This window comes from Phyllostomus hastatus, unplaced genomic scaffold (genome assembly GCF_019186645.2).
Source record: "Phyllostomus hastatus isolate PE091 unplaced genomic scaffold, TTU_PhHast_1.1 phas_scaffold_501, whole genome shotgun sequence".
Taxonomy (NCBI): domain Eukaryota; kingdom Metazoa; phylum Chordata; class Mammalia; order Chiroptera; family Phyllostomidae; genus Phyllostomus; species Phyllostomus hastatus.
In genome coordinates, this window is record NW_025334033.1 from 33,055,379 (window position 1) to 33,070,011 (window position 14,633).

The window sequence follows — 14,633 nt, forward strand, 5'->3', positions numbered from 1 at the left end:
TTTATATAGGTATGGGCCTATAGATATTTGTTTCATCCTACATTTGTAATGATATTTATTTTATGTTATACTATGATTATTTACTTTGTTGATGAAATTGTTCCACCTTTGGCCACAACGTGCCCAATCTTTCTTGAGCCCTTTTTTCTTTCTGGCACCATGAAATATTCCAGGCTCTTCTTGAATGTTCTCTGTCCCGGCCTTGGAATCAATCATTTTTCCAAGGAGCCTGGGTTCCTTTTATAGGAGAAAGGTGTTTAGAAACCAGGATCTGGGCGCTCCATCAGTGTACACACATCTACATCTCTGTCTATTCATACGCCAGTACCACAGTTTTAATTATTAAGACTTTAGGCACAAGAAATTTAACATAAGCATTTATTTCTTGGGATTCCCTCCAAAAAGGCCGTATGGTGGCTGCAGACCAGACCTGCACTTCACGGTGTTCCAGCTCCTCTTGCAGATTGGACTTTTCTTCTTCACAGTTCCCGAATGTGCTGTGTTCTGGCACCTTCTCCTTCTGGCACAGCACTTCTGCCAGACGTTGCTTAAGTTCTCGCAGTTCTTTCTGACTTTGAGAATTCTTTTGGCTAAGTTCCGTATTTTCCAAATCCAACTGTTGGTTTTTGGTTTCTAATTCTGAAATCTAATTAAAATTGAGATAAGTTTAAAAAACTAGTTACCCTACTTCTGCTAAAAAAAACAGATTCAGAGACTAATTGTTCTGTTTCCTCGCTATGTGGATAAAGTTACACACACACTTAATAACAGAAATAACACAGAGTAATTGTTACAAATTCAGTCAATTCAGAAGTGTCTGAAGAAGTGATATATACTCAGTCCAATCCCACTCCACGTGGGTAGCCATTGTGCACAGCTGGACTCGTATCTCACTGTAGATGGTTTTCTATGCACACACAAAACCCATGCACACACAGAGATTTTTTTCTTCTTTATAATAAAAATTGGAATCTTTTCAGATGTTAGGACAGCCTGTTTTTTTCCCTACTTATCATATCTTATAGACTCTTATCTTCCAAGTCAGTGCATTCAGAAATTACCACATGCTATATTTTTTAGTGGCTGTCAAATATTCTATGCATCAAGACATTGCATAATGCAATGAATTTTAATTATGAAGAAACAAAACAATCCTTTATAAAATTCATTTACACATGGTAGCATTTTGTATTTAGGATTTTTTTTAGTGGTGCTGCTGGGTTAGAAGGCATGAATGTACATTACTACTTTTGTAGATATCCTCAAAATATCTTCCTTACGGTGCTACCAACTTATAGTCCTGTCAGCAAGGTATGAGAGCCTTAACTTCCTCACTACCTCTTTTACACTTGATGATATCCCTCTCTAATTTTTGCTAATTTGACAGGTAAAAAAGAAAACTCATTTAATTTGCACTTCCCTAATCACTAACGAGGCTAACCATCTTTTTATTGATTGTATTCTTTTTTCTGTGACTTGACCATTCATATCAATTATTCACTTTTCAATTGAGTTTTGCCATTTGTGAGTGCACAAAATACACTTTAGATGTTAACACCGTGTCTATTTCAAGTACTCTTTTTCCAGGATGTCTTTGCCTTTTGACTGTTTCAGACAGATTTATAAATGATCTTCCCCTACACAACTGCATGTTTTGAGATTATATAAATTAGGTACTGAATGTCACAAGCTATCTGAACAAATCGTAAAGATCTGTGAAAAGATATACTGATTAACTGGTATTTGGTATCTTTGAAATTTTGTCCTTAACTTTCTGCCCTCAATCATGGTGAGAAAACAGGATGGAGCTAATGGTCAAAACGACAGGGTGGATAGATCTAGTACTACATAGGTTTGGTTTTACAGCTACCACCTACGCATTCCCACTGATACAAAGCTTGTATTAAGCACTGAGTCAAGAAATAATAATACATTATTATACCCACAAAAACCAGAAACCTAGTTTCTAGACACAAAAAATTCACCTACTCACAAAACCCAAAAACCTAGTTTAAAGTCAGCATGAGGTGAGTTTATACATTGAAATGCTGGCTTTACAACCTTACCACCACTAGCTATGTAAGTTATTTCAATAGCATGTCAATAGCATACATTTGTAAATTTCAATTAAAAAAAGGAAAATTTCAGACTCAAGAAGCACTGGGAAATATTAAGCATCTCTTTACCTGTTTCTTTAAATTTTCAACCATCTTCTGAACTGTGGCTTTTTCCTGTTTTACAGTTTCTATATTTTGCCTGAAGGGACAATGAAAATATAACTTAAGAGTTAGGCTTTAGAAGTTGAGGTAAAATAGTTTTAGTCCTTGTAAAAATGCCTTAAGAAAATTTAAGTATATGTCTTACCACATTTCTTCCTGAGATCCATTTAATTTCTCCAATTGCAGGTTAGAAATGCTATCTTCTTCATTTAGAGTAGTAATTTCACTTCTCAAAATAGAATTTTCCTCTTGAAGCCTCTCAGATTCATATCTGAAGTACAGAGATTTGAAAAAAAAAACTAGTTACAACAAGGCAGTCATCTGGCATCTTTGGAAAATTCTTTCTAGTAATTTCCAATGAAACAAGTATTCCATGCCAGTTAAAACGAGAAGTCTAAATTAGTAGTCTCTTAGTTCTTAGAATTCGAGCTGTGACATATTGACTCATTTCTCATGGGAAGTAAGGATTTCACTCAAAGACATTAGGGAAGCGTGGCTAAAATGCCTGAACACGGAGACAGAATGGAGAGCAATGCCCACTCTGGTTGCTGATTTTCTCCATGGCAACAATGCTGCTTTGAGCAAATAACTTTATCTCAGTCTCAAGTCCTACCTGCTTCAAACAGGCATAAACCATGTCTTAGCTTTAGTTTTAGGCCCCAGGGTACCTAGACAAAGAAAATTCACTATGTGAATAAAAGGGCCATACTGAAATATACACACTAATGTTTACTTTGTGATTTTTTTCATTCCATTATATTCTGTTTTTTAGAACTGAAAATCATCTGAAGTAAAAAAAGGAAAACCTATATCCAGAATTAAATTATTTTGTCTCATGTCATTAAGATATTTCAGACATGGTATAATATTTTACAAAGTGTTTTAAAATCCAAATTTGCAAGAAGACTACTGCAATCACATTTTATAAAGTCAAGTAACCAGTGGTTCAAGCAGTGTCATTTCTGTCTTTATTTTCAAGTGCATTTCATAGAATCTGATAGCTCCTCAATAAAATTATATGTTCTAAGATAAAGTTCTATTGTCTACAGGATATTAGCATGTATAAGCTACAAAACACATGTATCCTATATTAGTATAAGAAGAGAGTTATCTACCAAGCAAGTTAATAATATACAAAAGGCATTCATTCTCATGTAACATGTTTTCATCAAAATAAGGAAAACAACATTTAACAACAAAAAAATCTATCTGTCCAAATGAAGTGCTAGAAAAGGGTTAAAAGACATGACACACAGTGATGATGCTTGCGGTTAAACAGCACTCTCCATTACTAACTTTCACACCCCAAGTGAATGACATTTATTTCCTACAGAGGAAGGGAATGCCTCCTAGGCAAGGTTATTCTATTTGTTAATACGACACAGAAGCAGAAGGAAGTCTAAAATACTGCTCTCTTCTTGAAGACTAACAGGTTAGTTTCTCTAGGTACAGCAAGCAGCAGAAGTTAGAGTTGGCGAGGTGCTCTGTGGGGTTCTGTGAGGTGTGGAAGTTACATACATTACCTCAGCAGTTCAACTTTCTGCTGCATCTCACTGCACGTGATTTGCAAGTCATGCATCATTGCCTTCAACTCTTCCTCCTTTCCTCCTTGAGAAGGTACATCTTTTTGTTTAATTAAATTAGTGACTTTCTCCCTCAACTTTCTAGTCAGCTCCTGCAGCTTTTGTTTCTCCAGTTCTAACTCTGCTATCATGGCCTGACGCTGAAAATGTTTGTCTTGAAGGCCTAGGAGAGCAGTGTTTTCCTCTAATATGACTTGATTCTGTTCTCCAGGCTTTTCTCCATGCGTCCGGATTGTTCTGCGCAGCCAGGCAATTTCATGTGCTTTTATTTTTTCTAAAATCTGTGTATTCTTCTGCTCGAGGTACCGGTTTTCTTGATAATGTTCTTCTATAACCTGGTGTACATTCATAACCTTTGGCACACACTCTCCCAGTGTCTGACTTAGTTCAAGTACCTTCCCACCAGCTTTGCAGTCCAGGCTCTTTAAACGGGCTTCCCAGAAGGAGAAGCAGTCACACTGTAGCACTGCTCTTTCTTGCAGCGTCTCAATCTTGCCTTGAAGTCTTAAAACAACCACATGCAGGTTCTCATTTTCTCTTTTGACCTCATCATAACTCTTTTCCAGGCTAAGAAATGTTTCAGTCATTTCTTCCACTTTCTTCAGCTCATCCTGTAATCTGAAAACTTCTGAAGTGAGTTCTTTGTTGTTTTCTAGGGCTTCATCGTACTGCGTCTCCAACACTCTCAGCTCTTCCTGGAGACAGTCATTTTCTCTACTAGCATCTTCGTATAACAATTTATACTTGGAAGAAGCTTCAGGGATTCTCTCAAGCATACTTAGTTTCTTTTTTAGCACAGAAACATCAAAAAGTAGGTCCTGTTTCTTTTCAGAAGCTCGATCACAGTCTGCACGTAAGATTATTAGTTGTTCCTGAAGTTGACAAATCTGATTCTTCAGGTCCCAGGTCTCAGTCCTGGTCTCCTCACTGGTTTCAAGTTCAGAAAAACTCTCTATGGATGCTTCAGACTCCTCTATTTTGACCTCCTGTCTCTGAACAGAGCTTGTTCCAGTGCTGCCCAGATCCTGGACCTCATTGTCTTGCAGGTCACTTGGGATGTGCTGCCTGGTTACACTTTCTACTTGCTTCATTCTGTTCTGCAGTAAAAATGGCTCTGTTTGTTCCACAGACTTTCCAAAAAGTCCAGTAGTTGGCTCCTCCAAACAAGATGACATTACTGACCCTGGCTCTAACTTTTGCAATCTCTGTTGCAGTCTAGAAATTTCAGTAGCCATTTTCACATTTTCCTTCACTGCTTGTTCGTGAGCTCTCTGCAGGCTTAAGAGGACATCTCCGTTCTCTTCCAACAGCTGCTCTCCCTGCTGGAGCAGAGACATGGCTCCACTTCCTTCTGCCTCCTCCTCTCCCATCTCCTGGCAGCCATTCTGAAGCCTGGAGGGAGGAGATGCCACCTGCTGCATTTCCTTAATTCTATTCTGAAGCCGGGAGATTTCTGCACTCATCTCAGCTCTCTCTCGTTCTGCATTCTCACAGGTCACTTTGTGGATGCTCTCCATGGCCAGAAGCTTGGACATCATTTCCTGCCTCTCCTGGTCACGTTCCATTTCTAGCCTTTCAAGCCGCTGGTTGGCAAGCTGCTCGGAGACGCCTGCCTGGCACAGGACCTGCTCGCGGTTCTGCAGCTCTCTTTCATGACTGCTTTGCAGTTCATGTATCTGGCTGGACAGGAGGCTTTGCTGACTTTCAGACACAGTTCTTAGATCTTCCAGGTCTTTGAGTAGCTGCTCTCTCTCGACAACCATACTATTTAAGTGTTCTTTGTATGTTTTCTCCAGCATCTCTCTCTCCTGGGTCAAGGCCAGGGAAGATGCCTTCTCTCTTTGGAGAGTCTCTTTCAGCTGCTCCTGGGCTTCTGCACACTCCTGGGTGAGCTCATCCTTCTCAAACTCCCACTGAGATCTCTCCTCGCACTGTTGTTCCAGGAGCTCCTTCAGCTCTTGGTGGTAGTGCCTCTCCAGGCTTTGCAGAGCACTTTCACATCTCTCAGTGACTTTCTGACAATCAGCCTGAAACTGGGCTTCTATCTGACAGGTTCTTCTATTACACTCAGTTTCCATTTTTTCCCTAAATGTGGTCAACATACAGCATTACTAAAACTGCCATTGACTATGGAAGCAAAAAAAAAACAAAAAACATTTCCCATGCACAGAAGAAGCCGCCAAGCAAACAATTTAAATACTTTCTAAAAATAGTTTTCACTTATCCCTCTGTGATTCTTTTATACTGAGAAGGCATCTCATTACTGAGAGCCAGGACCAGCAGCTATAATTCATTTAAAAGACTTCATTCTGCATTTAGAAGGAAAATTTAGGAAAAAAAATTCTTTGGCATTCTCCTGAATGTATTTGTTTTTGGATATTTAACCAAAAACTTAAACTGGTATTTCATGGTAAATGATCAAATGCATTCATATTCCCACAACTTGGGAAATATAAAAAATGTTTCCTTTTACTTAAGTATACATTGGAGAAGAATAATCATGTAAACCACACATATTAAATTCATTATATTTTTGCCTCTTATTTAATGAAGTAGCATTGAGGTCATCAGAGTATGAAGCACCAAAGCTCTCATATGTACCTGAGATTTCATATTACCCGTATTTTTTGGACTATAAGACATACCCCCACCCCCAATGTGGGAGGAATAATGGTTGTTAATGCTGCTGTTGAGTTCTGTTGCCATTTATATTGGTGAAATATTATGTTATTTATGTTATTAAATATTGTATCACATTTTTTTGTTTCAATTTTTTTTTCCTATTTTCCCCCTCTAAAACCTAGGTGCATCTTATGGTCCAAAAAATACAGTAGTAAGGTAAGCACAAAAGCAGTGTTCCATAACTCTGGGGAAAAATGGAACTTTGCCCAGAATCTAGTTTATAGCCTTTTTCAGAAGACAACAAGACTTAACTAGGAAGGAGCCACATTTGCAATAACCTTATCCTCATCTGTGACCTTAAAAGATACAAGTCTGATGTAAGGCATACTTTCCTCTTTTAAAAGAAAAACAGTTTCGATAACCCCAAGGTAGGCTCATGTCTGAACAATGGCAAAACAGCTTGAAAGACTAGACAGGAACTAAGGGCCTATTATGCCTTCTGATTCATCCAGATGTCCTTAACTGACTGGAACTGCTGATGCCTGTGACGGACAGCACCCCAGGTTGCTCCATTTCTCCCATTTTTCTTACCTTCCCTCTTGAAGGTCCCTTTGGTGTTTTTCCAAGAGCTCTTTGCGCAACTCCTCTTTCTCAAGAGTGTGCTTCTCCACCAGGCTTTTCAGCTGCTCCTGGTGAAGTTGCTCTAGTTCCTGAGTCAAGCCCCTCACCTTCTCTTCTGTCCAGGCGCCATCTTGGAGAAGTCGTTCCCTCTCTCGGTGAAAGCTCTCCTCCGACTGCTCCAGCCTGTCCTTAAGTGCCGCTTCATGTTCCAGCCTCAGCTTCTCCTGCAGAAGAGTCTTCTCCTCATCCCACTTCATCTGCAGTTGTTTCTTCTCCTCCTCGTGCCTGCAGTTAGTCATGTGTTGAGCCTCCTGGAGCACCACTGCCTGGCCCTGAAGTTCTGCAATTTCATTTTTAAGGTCACTTATTTGTTTTTCCAAGATGTGCACTTCATTCTCATGTTTTTGCTTCATGTTCTCCTGCTCCTTTTCACAGGCGACCTTGGTTTCCTCTAGCTGCTTCTCATACTGCTGCACCTTAAGTCAGAAAGCAAAACCACCACAGTGTTATTCAACTCAAGGCTACGGCAGTGTGCTGGGGGCAGAAGTACTGTTTTTTTCCGACAAGACATTCTTCAGTTTTGCAATTTTGTTTTACAGTAGCAATTCAAAAACACATTAAATAACATACATTTAAATTGGTCATGGTGTGCTTTCCTTTTATTTTAACTTCGTTGAATTTTATTTGTTTCTCAACAACTTTATTCAAACTGACCAGACCTTTACATTGATGCCATTTGTCTTCTTAGGCATCTGTTCTAACTGCAAACTTAGGGGTTTAACATAGTTAAATTCATATATTTATTAAACACCTATCAGGCATTCTGAGAGCCTTGCGGGGACACAAAGTTGGGTAAGACAAAGTCCCTGTCATCAAAGAGAAACCAGTCTAGAAGTGGTTATGACAAATACGAACAAGTATACTACAAAGCAGAATAAAATAATATTAAGGTAGAGAAAAAAGGAGCTATAAAGTAAACAGAAGAATCAAAGAAGGGAAAAATCATCTTTGGTGGGGGAAATTTAGGACTGGGTTTATGCAAGAGGTAACATTTGATATAAACTCTGAAGACTAGTCTTTCAAAAGATAGAAAGAAATAACACAGCATGTAATAGCATGAGCAAAAGCTCACAATGATGAAAAACAGCAAGCTACCTGGTCTGACCAGAGAATAAAGTAACTCAAGGGAATGGTATAAGAGAAAAAATGAAAAAATAAGTTAAAATGACAAGGTTAAGAAAGGGTTTTGGAGGCCGACATTTAGAACTTGTATCTAATTAAAATGTAATGTTATACATCTTAAGGCTTTTTGTTTGTTTGTTTTATCAAGACATTGTTTTAACAAGTTGGAAATAATGCAATGGCCTTCAAGTTCTATTACATTTTGGAGAAACTCTCTGAGGAAAAGGTCTCATGTATGGCCTATGAAACCATGCTGAAAAACTGGGTTCCTGGTAGCCACCAAGACAAGAGAAAATTTACAGAAAGTGCTACACTATGAGAACAAAGAGTTAAGAATGTACTACATGCAAAAGCTTGTTAGAACTCAAAGAAACTGGAGAGCAAGACTGGTAAGGAGTACTTACTTTATCTTCAAGCTCCAGCCGTAGGTGACACAAGTCCCTGTGATGATGTTCTTTCATCTGTTCGATGACCAGCTCTGCCTCGATGCTCATGTTCAATGGATTGCATTCTTCAGAACCAAGCCCTGAAAATACATGAGATCTGTTGATCCTGATCTTTCAGTAACACAACTGGCATCTGAGGGGGGACATCCACTTAACACAGGAATAATTTCAGCCCAGATTGCCACAGATGAGATCTACTAGGAAACGGTAGAAGTCAAGAGCAGTCTTTTCTGTTTTTGAGCATCAGGGAAAACAAGGCAAAAATGAAGGTGAATAGATTTTGTCATATATACTCAGTGCACCAAACCTTACACAATCCATCTTTTTGAACAGTAGGTGGGGGGTAGATGTGGAAATTGCTGCTTAAATGTGATCACCTCCTAAAAAAAATGCTGTGGACTGAAGTAGTTTACTCAGATCAACCAGCCTTCTGTCCATCCAACAAACTCTGTAACAAATTAGCTAGGGGCAGATATCCAAGATGGCGGTAGAGTAGATGGAAGGTACACTCACTTGCTCCCAGGACCAAACTGGAATTAAAACTGAAATACACAACAATCAACCTGAATAACCTATTGAAGACTCGCTGAAAAAAGTCTTATAACCAAGGATTTATAGAGGAAGCCACGTTGAGACTGATAGGAAGGGCAGAGATGTGAAAAGGGCTGGCTCTGCTCCCGTGGGTGGTGGCTGAAATTCTGGGAGGATAGTTCAGCTGAAAATGTTCCCCCTGAGGAGCATGGGGTCTCATCCCCATGCCAAGCTCCCCAGCCCAGAGCACCAGAGCTGCAAGAGGCTCCTACATAACATCTGGCTGTAAAGAACAAAAAGGATTCTGTCTGGCAAGGAAACAGGAGTCTAGCTTAAATGTAGAGTCTAGCAGACTCTAGAGGTCTGCTAGAGACACAGGCACCCTCTTAAAGAGCCAATGCATAAAATCTCATTTGTAACCATTCAACCTGAGTTCTGGCAGAGGGAGGGTGGAGTGAACTAGAGCCGTGTGAGGAAAGACTGGGATTTGTGGCTTTGGGAAGAAGAGCTAATGGGACAGCTGCCAGGATCCCTGTACTGAGTCTTTCTCTCACACTGCAGACACCATCTTTCTTGGGTGGAACACGCCCCTCCACACAAAGAAGAAATCTTAAAAGCAGCAAGAGAAAAACAACTACCTGCAAGGGAGCTCACATAAGACTGTCAGCTGATTTCTCAACAGAAACATTTCAGGTGAGAAGGGACTGGCATGAAATATTCGAAGTGATGAAAAGCCAGGACCTACAACAGACTACTTTACCTACCACAGCTATAACTGAAAATTGAAGAAGAAATAAAGTGCTTCCTAGAGAAGAAAAAGTTGAAGGAGTTCATTACCACCAAACCAGTATTACAAGAAATGTTAAAGGGAGGAGGAGAAAGAGAAGAAGGAGGAGGAGGAGAGAGGAACGTAGTTATAAAAAAATAAAATGGTAATAAATATGTACCTATTAATAATCACCTTAAATGTAAATGGTTTAAATGCTCTAATCAAAAGACATAGGGTAGCTGAATGGATAAGAAAACAAGACCCATATATGCCGTCCACAAGAGACAAGCCTCAGAATAAAAGATGAACACAGACTAAAAGAAAGGGATGGAAAAGATATTTCATGAAAATGGAAATGCAAAAAAAGCTAGGATAGCAACATAGACTTTAAAACAAAAGCTATTGTGGGGACTTCCAGCAAGATGGAGGCATAGGTGGACCCACCGTACCTCCACGCACAACCAAGATTGGAACAACAACAATTTAGAGGCAGAATAACACCCAGAACTGACAGAAAATTTATCTGAATGGAAGTCGGACAGCCAAGAAGTTGAAATAGACCCGTTTATCCAGACCAGTAGGAGGGGCAGAGACAAGTAGCCAGGCGTGGGTTGGGTGCGATTTGCGGCACAGAGAACAGGGAGAATTGGGTGCATAAGGCAACCGGGAACGCGTAAGGCATCTGGGGCGCACAAGATCGCAGCGGGTGGACCCTGAGTACGCAAGCTGCAGCTGGCAGACCCAGTGAGGTGGCAATTGTGGAGCAGGGCAGAGCGCGCAACCAAGGATCCCAGGGGGGGGACTAAGGTCCCATGGAGAACAGAGCTACCACCATTGTTCCCTCTCGACCCCACCCCCACATACAATGTCACAATCTAGCCACAGCCACTGGGGTGCCCAGCCCCAGTGAACACCTAAGGCTCTGCCCCTCACCGTAACAGGAGTGACCAGACCCCCCCCCCCCCAGAAAAAAAAGAGAGAGAGAGAGCAAGATGGCTCAAACAGAAAAACAAATCAGTGCCCCAGAACTCATCCTTTTGAGCGACTAAGAGATAGCTAACCTATTAGATGCACAGTTCAAAACACTGGTGATCAGGAAGTTCACAGAATTGGTTGATTTTGGTCGCAAATTAGATGAACAAATGCAGGTCACCATAAAAGAAATGAAGGAAAATGCACAGGGAACCAATAGTGATGGGAAGGAAACTGGGACTCAAAATAACAGAGTGGACCAGAAGGAAGAAAGAAACAACCAAACAGGAAAGAATGGAGAAATAAGAATTCAAAAAAAAAAAAAGAAGAAGCTTAAGAACCTCCAGAACATCTTTAAACGTTCCAAAATCCGAATTATAGGGGTACCAGAAGGGGAAGAGGAAAAGCAACAGATTCAACACATATCTGAACAAATAATAAAGGAGAACTTCTCCATTTTAGCAAAGGAAATAGACTTCCAGGAAGCTCAGAGAGTCCCAAAGAAGTTGGACCCAAGAAGAAACACACCAAGGCACATCATAATTACATTAGCCAAGGTGAAAATGAAGGAGAGAATCCTAGAAGCAGCAAGAGATAAGGGGACAGTAATCTACAAAGGAGTTCCCATCAGACTGTCAGCTGATTTCTCAAAGGAGACCTTACAGGCAAGAAGGAGCTGGAAAGAAGTATTCCAAGTCATGAAAGACAAGGACCTATATCCCAGATTACTCTATCCAGCAAAGCTTTCGTTTAGAATGGAAGGGCAGATAAAGTGCTTCTCATAGCACCTTAACTTGATAAGGTCAAGTTAAAGGAGTTCATCATCACCAAGCCCTTATTTTATGAAATGTTAAAGGTACTTATCTAAGAAAAGAAGATAAAGAAAAAACATGTATAGTAAAAGGACAGCAAACTCACAATATTAACAACCACACCTAAAGCAAAACCAAAAGAAACTAAGCAAACAACTAGAACAGGAACAGAACCACAGAAATGGAGATCACATGGAGGGTTAGCAACAGGGGGAGTGGGAGGAGGAGAGAGGGGGAAAAGGTACAGAGAATAAGTAGCATAGAATGTAGGTTGAAAATAGATAGGGGGAGAGTAAGAATAGTATGGGAAATGTAGAAGCTGAAGAACTTATAAGTATGACACATGGACATGAACTAAAGAGGGGGAAGGAGGGGAGAGGGTGTACAGGGTGGAGGGGGGTGAAGGGGGGAAATGGGACAACTGTAATAGCATAATCAATAAAATATATTAAAAAAAACAAAAATGAACCCAAAAGCTATTGTAAGAGACAAAGAAGGATACTACATAATAAAGGGAGCAATCCAACAAGAAGATATAATCCTTATAAATATCTATGCATTCAACACAGGAGCACCTAAATATAGAAAATAAATCTTGATAGACATAAAGGGAGAGAGTGACAGTAATACAATCATAGTAGGGGATTTTAACACCCAATTTACATGAATGGATAGATCTTCCAGACAGAAAATCAACAAGGAGACAGAGGCCTTAAATGACACACTAGATCAGATGGATTTAATTCATATCTTCAAGGCATTTCACTCCAAAGCAGAATATATATTCTTTTCAAGCACCCATGGAACATTTTCTACAACAGACCATATGTTAAGACACAAAATAAATCTCAATAAATTTAGGATTGAAATCGTACCAAGCATCTTCTCTGACCATAATGGTATGAAACTAGAAATCAATCACAAGAAAAAACTGAAACACACACAAAGACATGGAGGCTAAATAACACATTACTAAACAATGAATAAGATTAAGGAAGAAATGAAAAGATACCTTGAACAAATGAAAATGAGAATACAACCACCTCAAATCTATGGGACACAGTGAAAGCAGTCCTAAAAGGGAAATTCATAATTACAGGCCTACCTCAAGAAACAACAAAAATCTCAAATAAACCATCTAACTTTACACTTCAAGGTACTAGAAAAAGAATAATAAACAAAGCCCAAAGTGAGCAGAAGAAAGGAACTAATACAGAGTAGAGCCAAAATACATGAAATAAAGTATAAAAAATAATCCAAAAGATCAATGAAACCAAGAGCTGGTTCTTTGAAAAGATAAAAAAATTAACAAGCCTTTAACTAGACTCATCAAGAACTAAAGAGAAAGGATCCAAATAAATAAAATCAGAAATGAAGGAGAGGAAGTAATAGCTGACACCACAGAAACACAAGGGACTGTAGGAGAATGTTACAAACAACTCTATGCATACAAACTGGACAATCTGAATGAAATGGAGAAATTCCTAGAACACACAATTTTCCAAAACTGAATCAGAAAGAATCAGAAAGTCTGAATAGACAGATTGCAACTAGTGAAATTAAAACTAATAAAAAAACTCCCAACAAAAGACCTAGACGGGATGGCATTACAGGTGAATTTTACCAGTCAAAGAACTAACACCTGTCCTTCTCAAACTATTTCAAAACCATTCAAGAAGAGGGCCTCATTTTATGAGGCCAGCATTATCCTAATTCCAAAACCAGATAAAGGCACTACAAAGAAAGAAAATTATAAGCCACTATCCCTGATGAATATAGATGCTAAACCCCTCAAAAAATATAAGCAAACTGGATCCAGCAATACATTAAAAAGATCATATACCATGATCAAGTAGGATTTATTCTGGGAATGTAAAGTTGATACAATATCCACAAATTAATAAATGTGACATATACCACATAAACAAAATGAAGGATAAAAATCACATGATCATATCAACAGATGCAGTAAAAGCATTTGATAAAATCCAATTTATAATAAATCTATCAGCAAAATGCATACAGAGTGAATACAGACAGACACGGACAACAATGTAGTGAAGGTGGGTAGAAAAGGGGAGAAGTAGGGGATATCTATAATAATGTCAACAATAGAAAACAAAATTTAAAAAAAAAATTCAACAAACAACAAGTGTTGGCAATGGTGTGCAGAAAAAGCATCCCCTGTGCAATATTGGTGGGAATGAAGATTAGTGCAGCTACTGTGGAAAACAGTATGGAGTTTCCTCTAAAAACTAATAATTGAACTGCATTATGACCCAGTGATTCCACTTCCAGGATTATAACCAAAGAATACTGAAATACAAATTTGAAAGAATATATGCTTTCCTACGTCCACTGCAGCATTATTTACAATAGCCACAATTTGGAAGCTGTCTAAATGTCCATCAGTAGATGAGTGGATCAAAAAGATGCAGCACATTTACACAGTGGAATACTACTTGGACATAAAAATAAAGTTTGTCAATTCACATTCAATCTTGGTTCTAAAAAGAAAGTTAAAGGCAGACACTCTGAAGACAGGTGTCTGAATGGCTTACCCTGGTCAGGCTCAAGGCAACCACTGTTAACATCAAGTTCTTCAGACAGTGAGTTCTTCAAGGGAAGTCTGAAGACTTTGCCTTGTGTGCGATATTCTTCCAGCTCAGACTGGAGTTCATCTACCTGGTCTTGTAATTCCTGGAGTTTAAAAACCAATGTGAATCTTAGATGTGATGCCAGGCAACAAAACAAAGAATAGATAAATAGAACATCATCAAAATTAAAAACTTTTGTGCTTCAAAGAATACCATGAAGAAAGTAAAATAATCTACAGAATGGGAGAAAAGTTTTTTGCAAATTATATACCTGACAAG

General features: G+C 39.1%; 1 protein-coding gene across 6 annotated transcripts in view; it reads right to left on the minus strand.

The window, feature by feature from the left end:
- NIN (ninein) overlaps positions 1-14,633 on the minus strand; it is a 96,966-nt gene that overhangs the window by 21,905 nt on the left and 60,428 nt on the right. For all 6 annotated transcript variants that reach the window (XM_045822118.1, XM_045822117.1, XM_045822119.1 and 3 more), the window contains 7 exons: positions 14,319-14,457; positions 8,632-8,753; positions 7,016-7,521; positions 3,743-5,887; positions 2,365-2,490; positions 2,187-2,256; positions 431-646 (listed from right to left, as the gene is read on the minus strand). In XM_045822118.1, the coding sequence (XP_045678074.1) occupies positions 431-646; positions 2,187-2,256; positions 2,365-2,490; positions 3,743-5,887; positions 7,016-7,521; positions 8,632-8,753; positions 14,319-14,457 (3,324 nt within the window). The remainder of the gene's footprint in view (positions 1-430; positions 647-2,186; positions 2,257-2,364; positions 2,491-3,742; positions 5,888-7,015; positions 7,522-8,631; positions 8,754-14,318; positions 14,458-14,633) is intronic.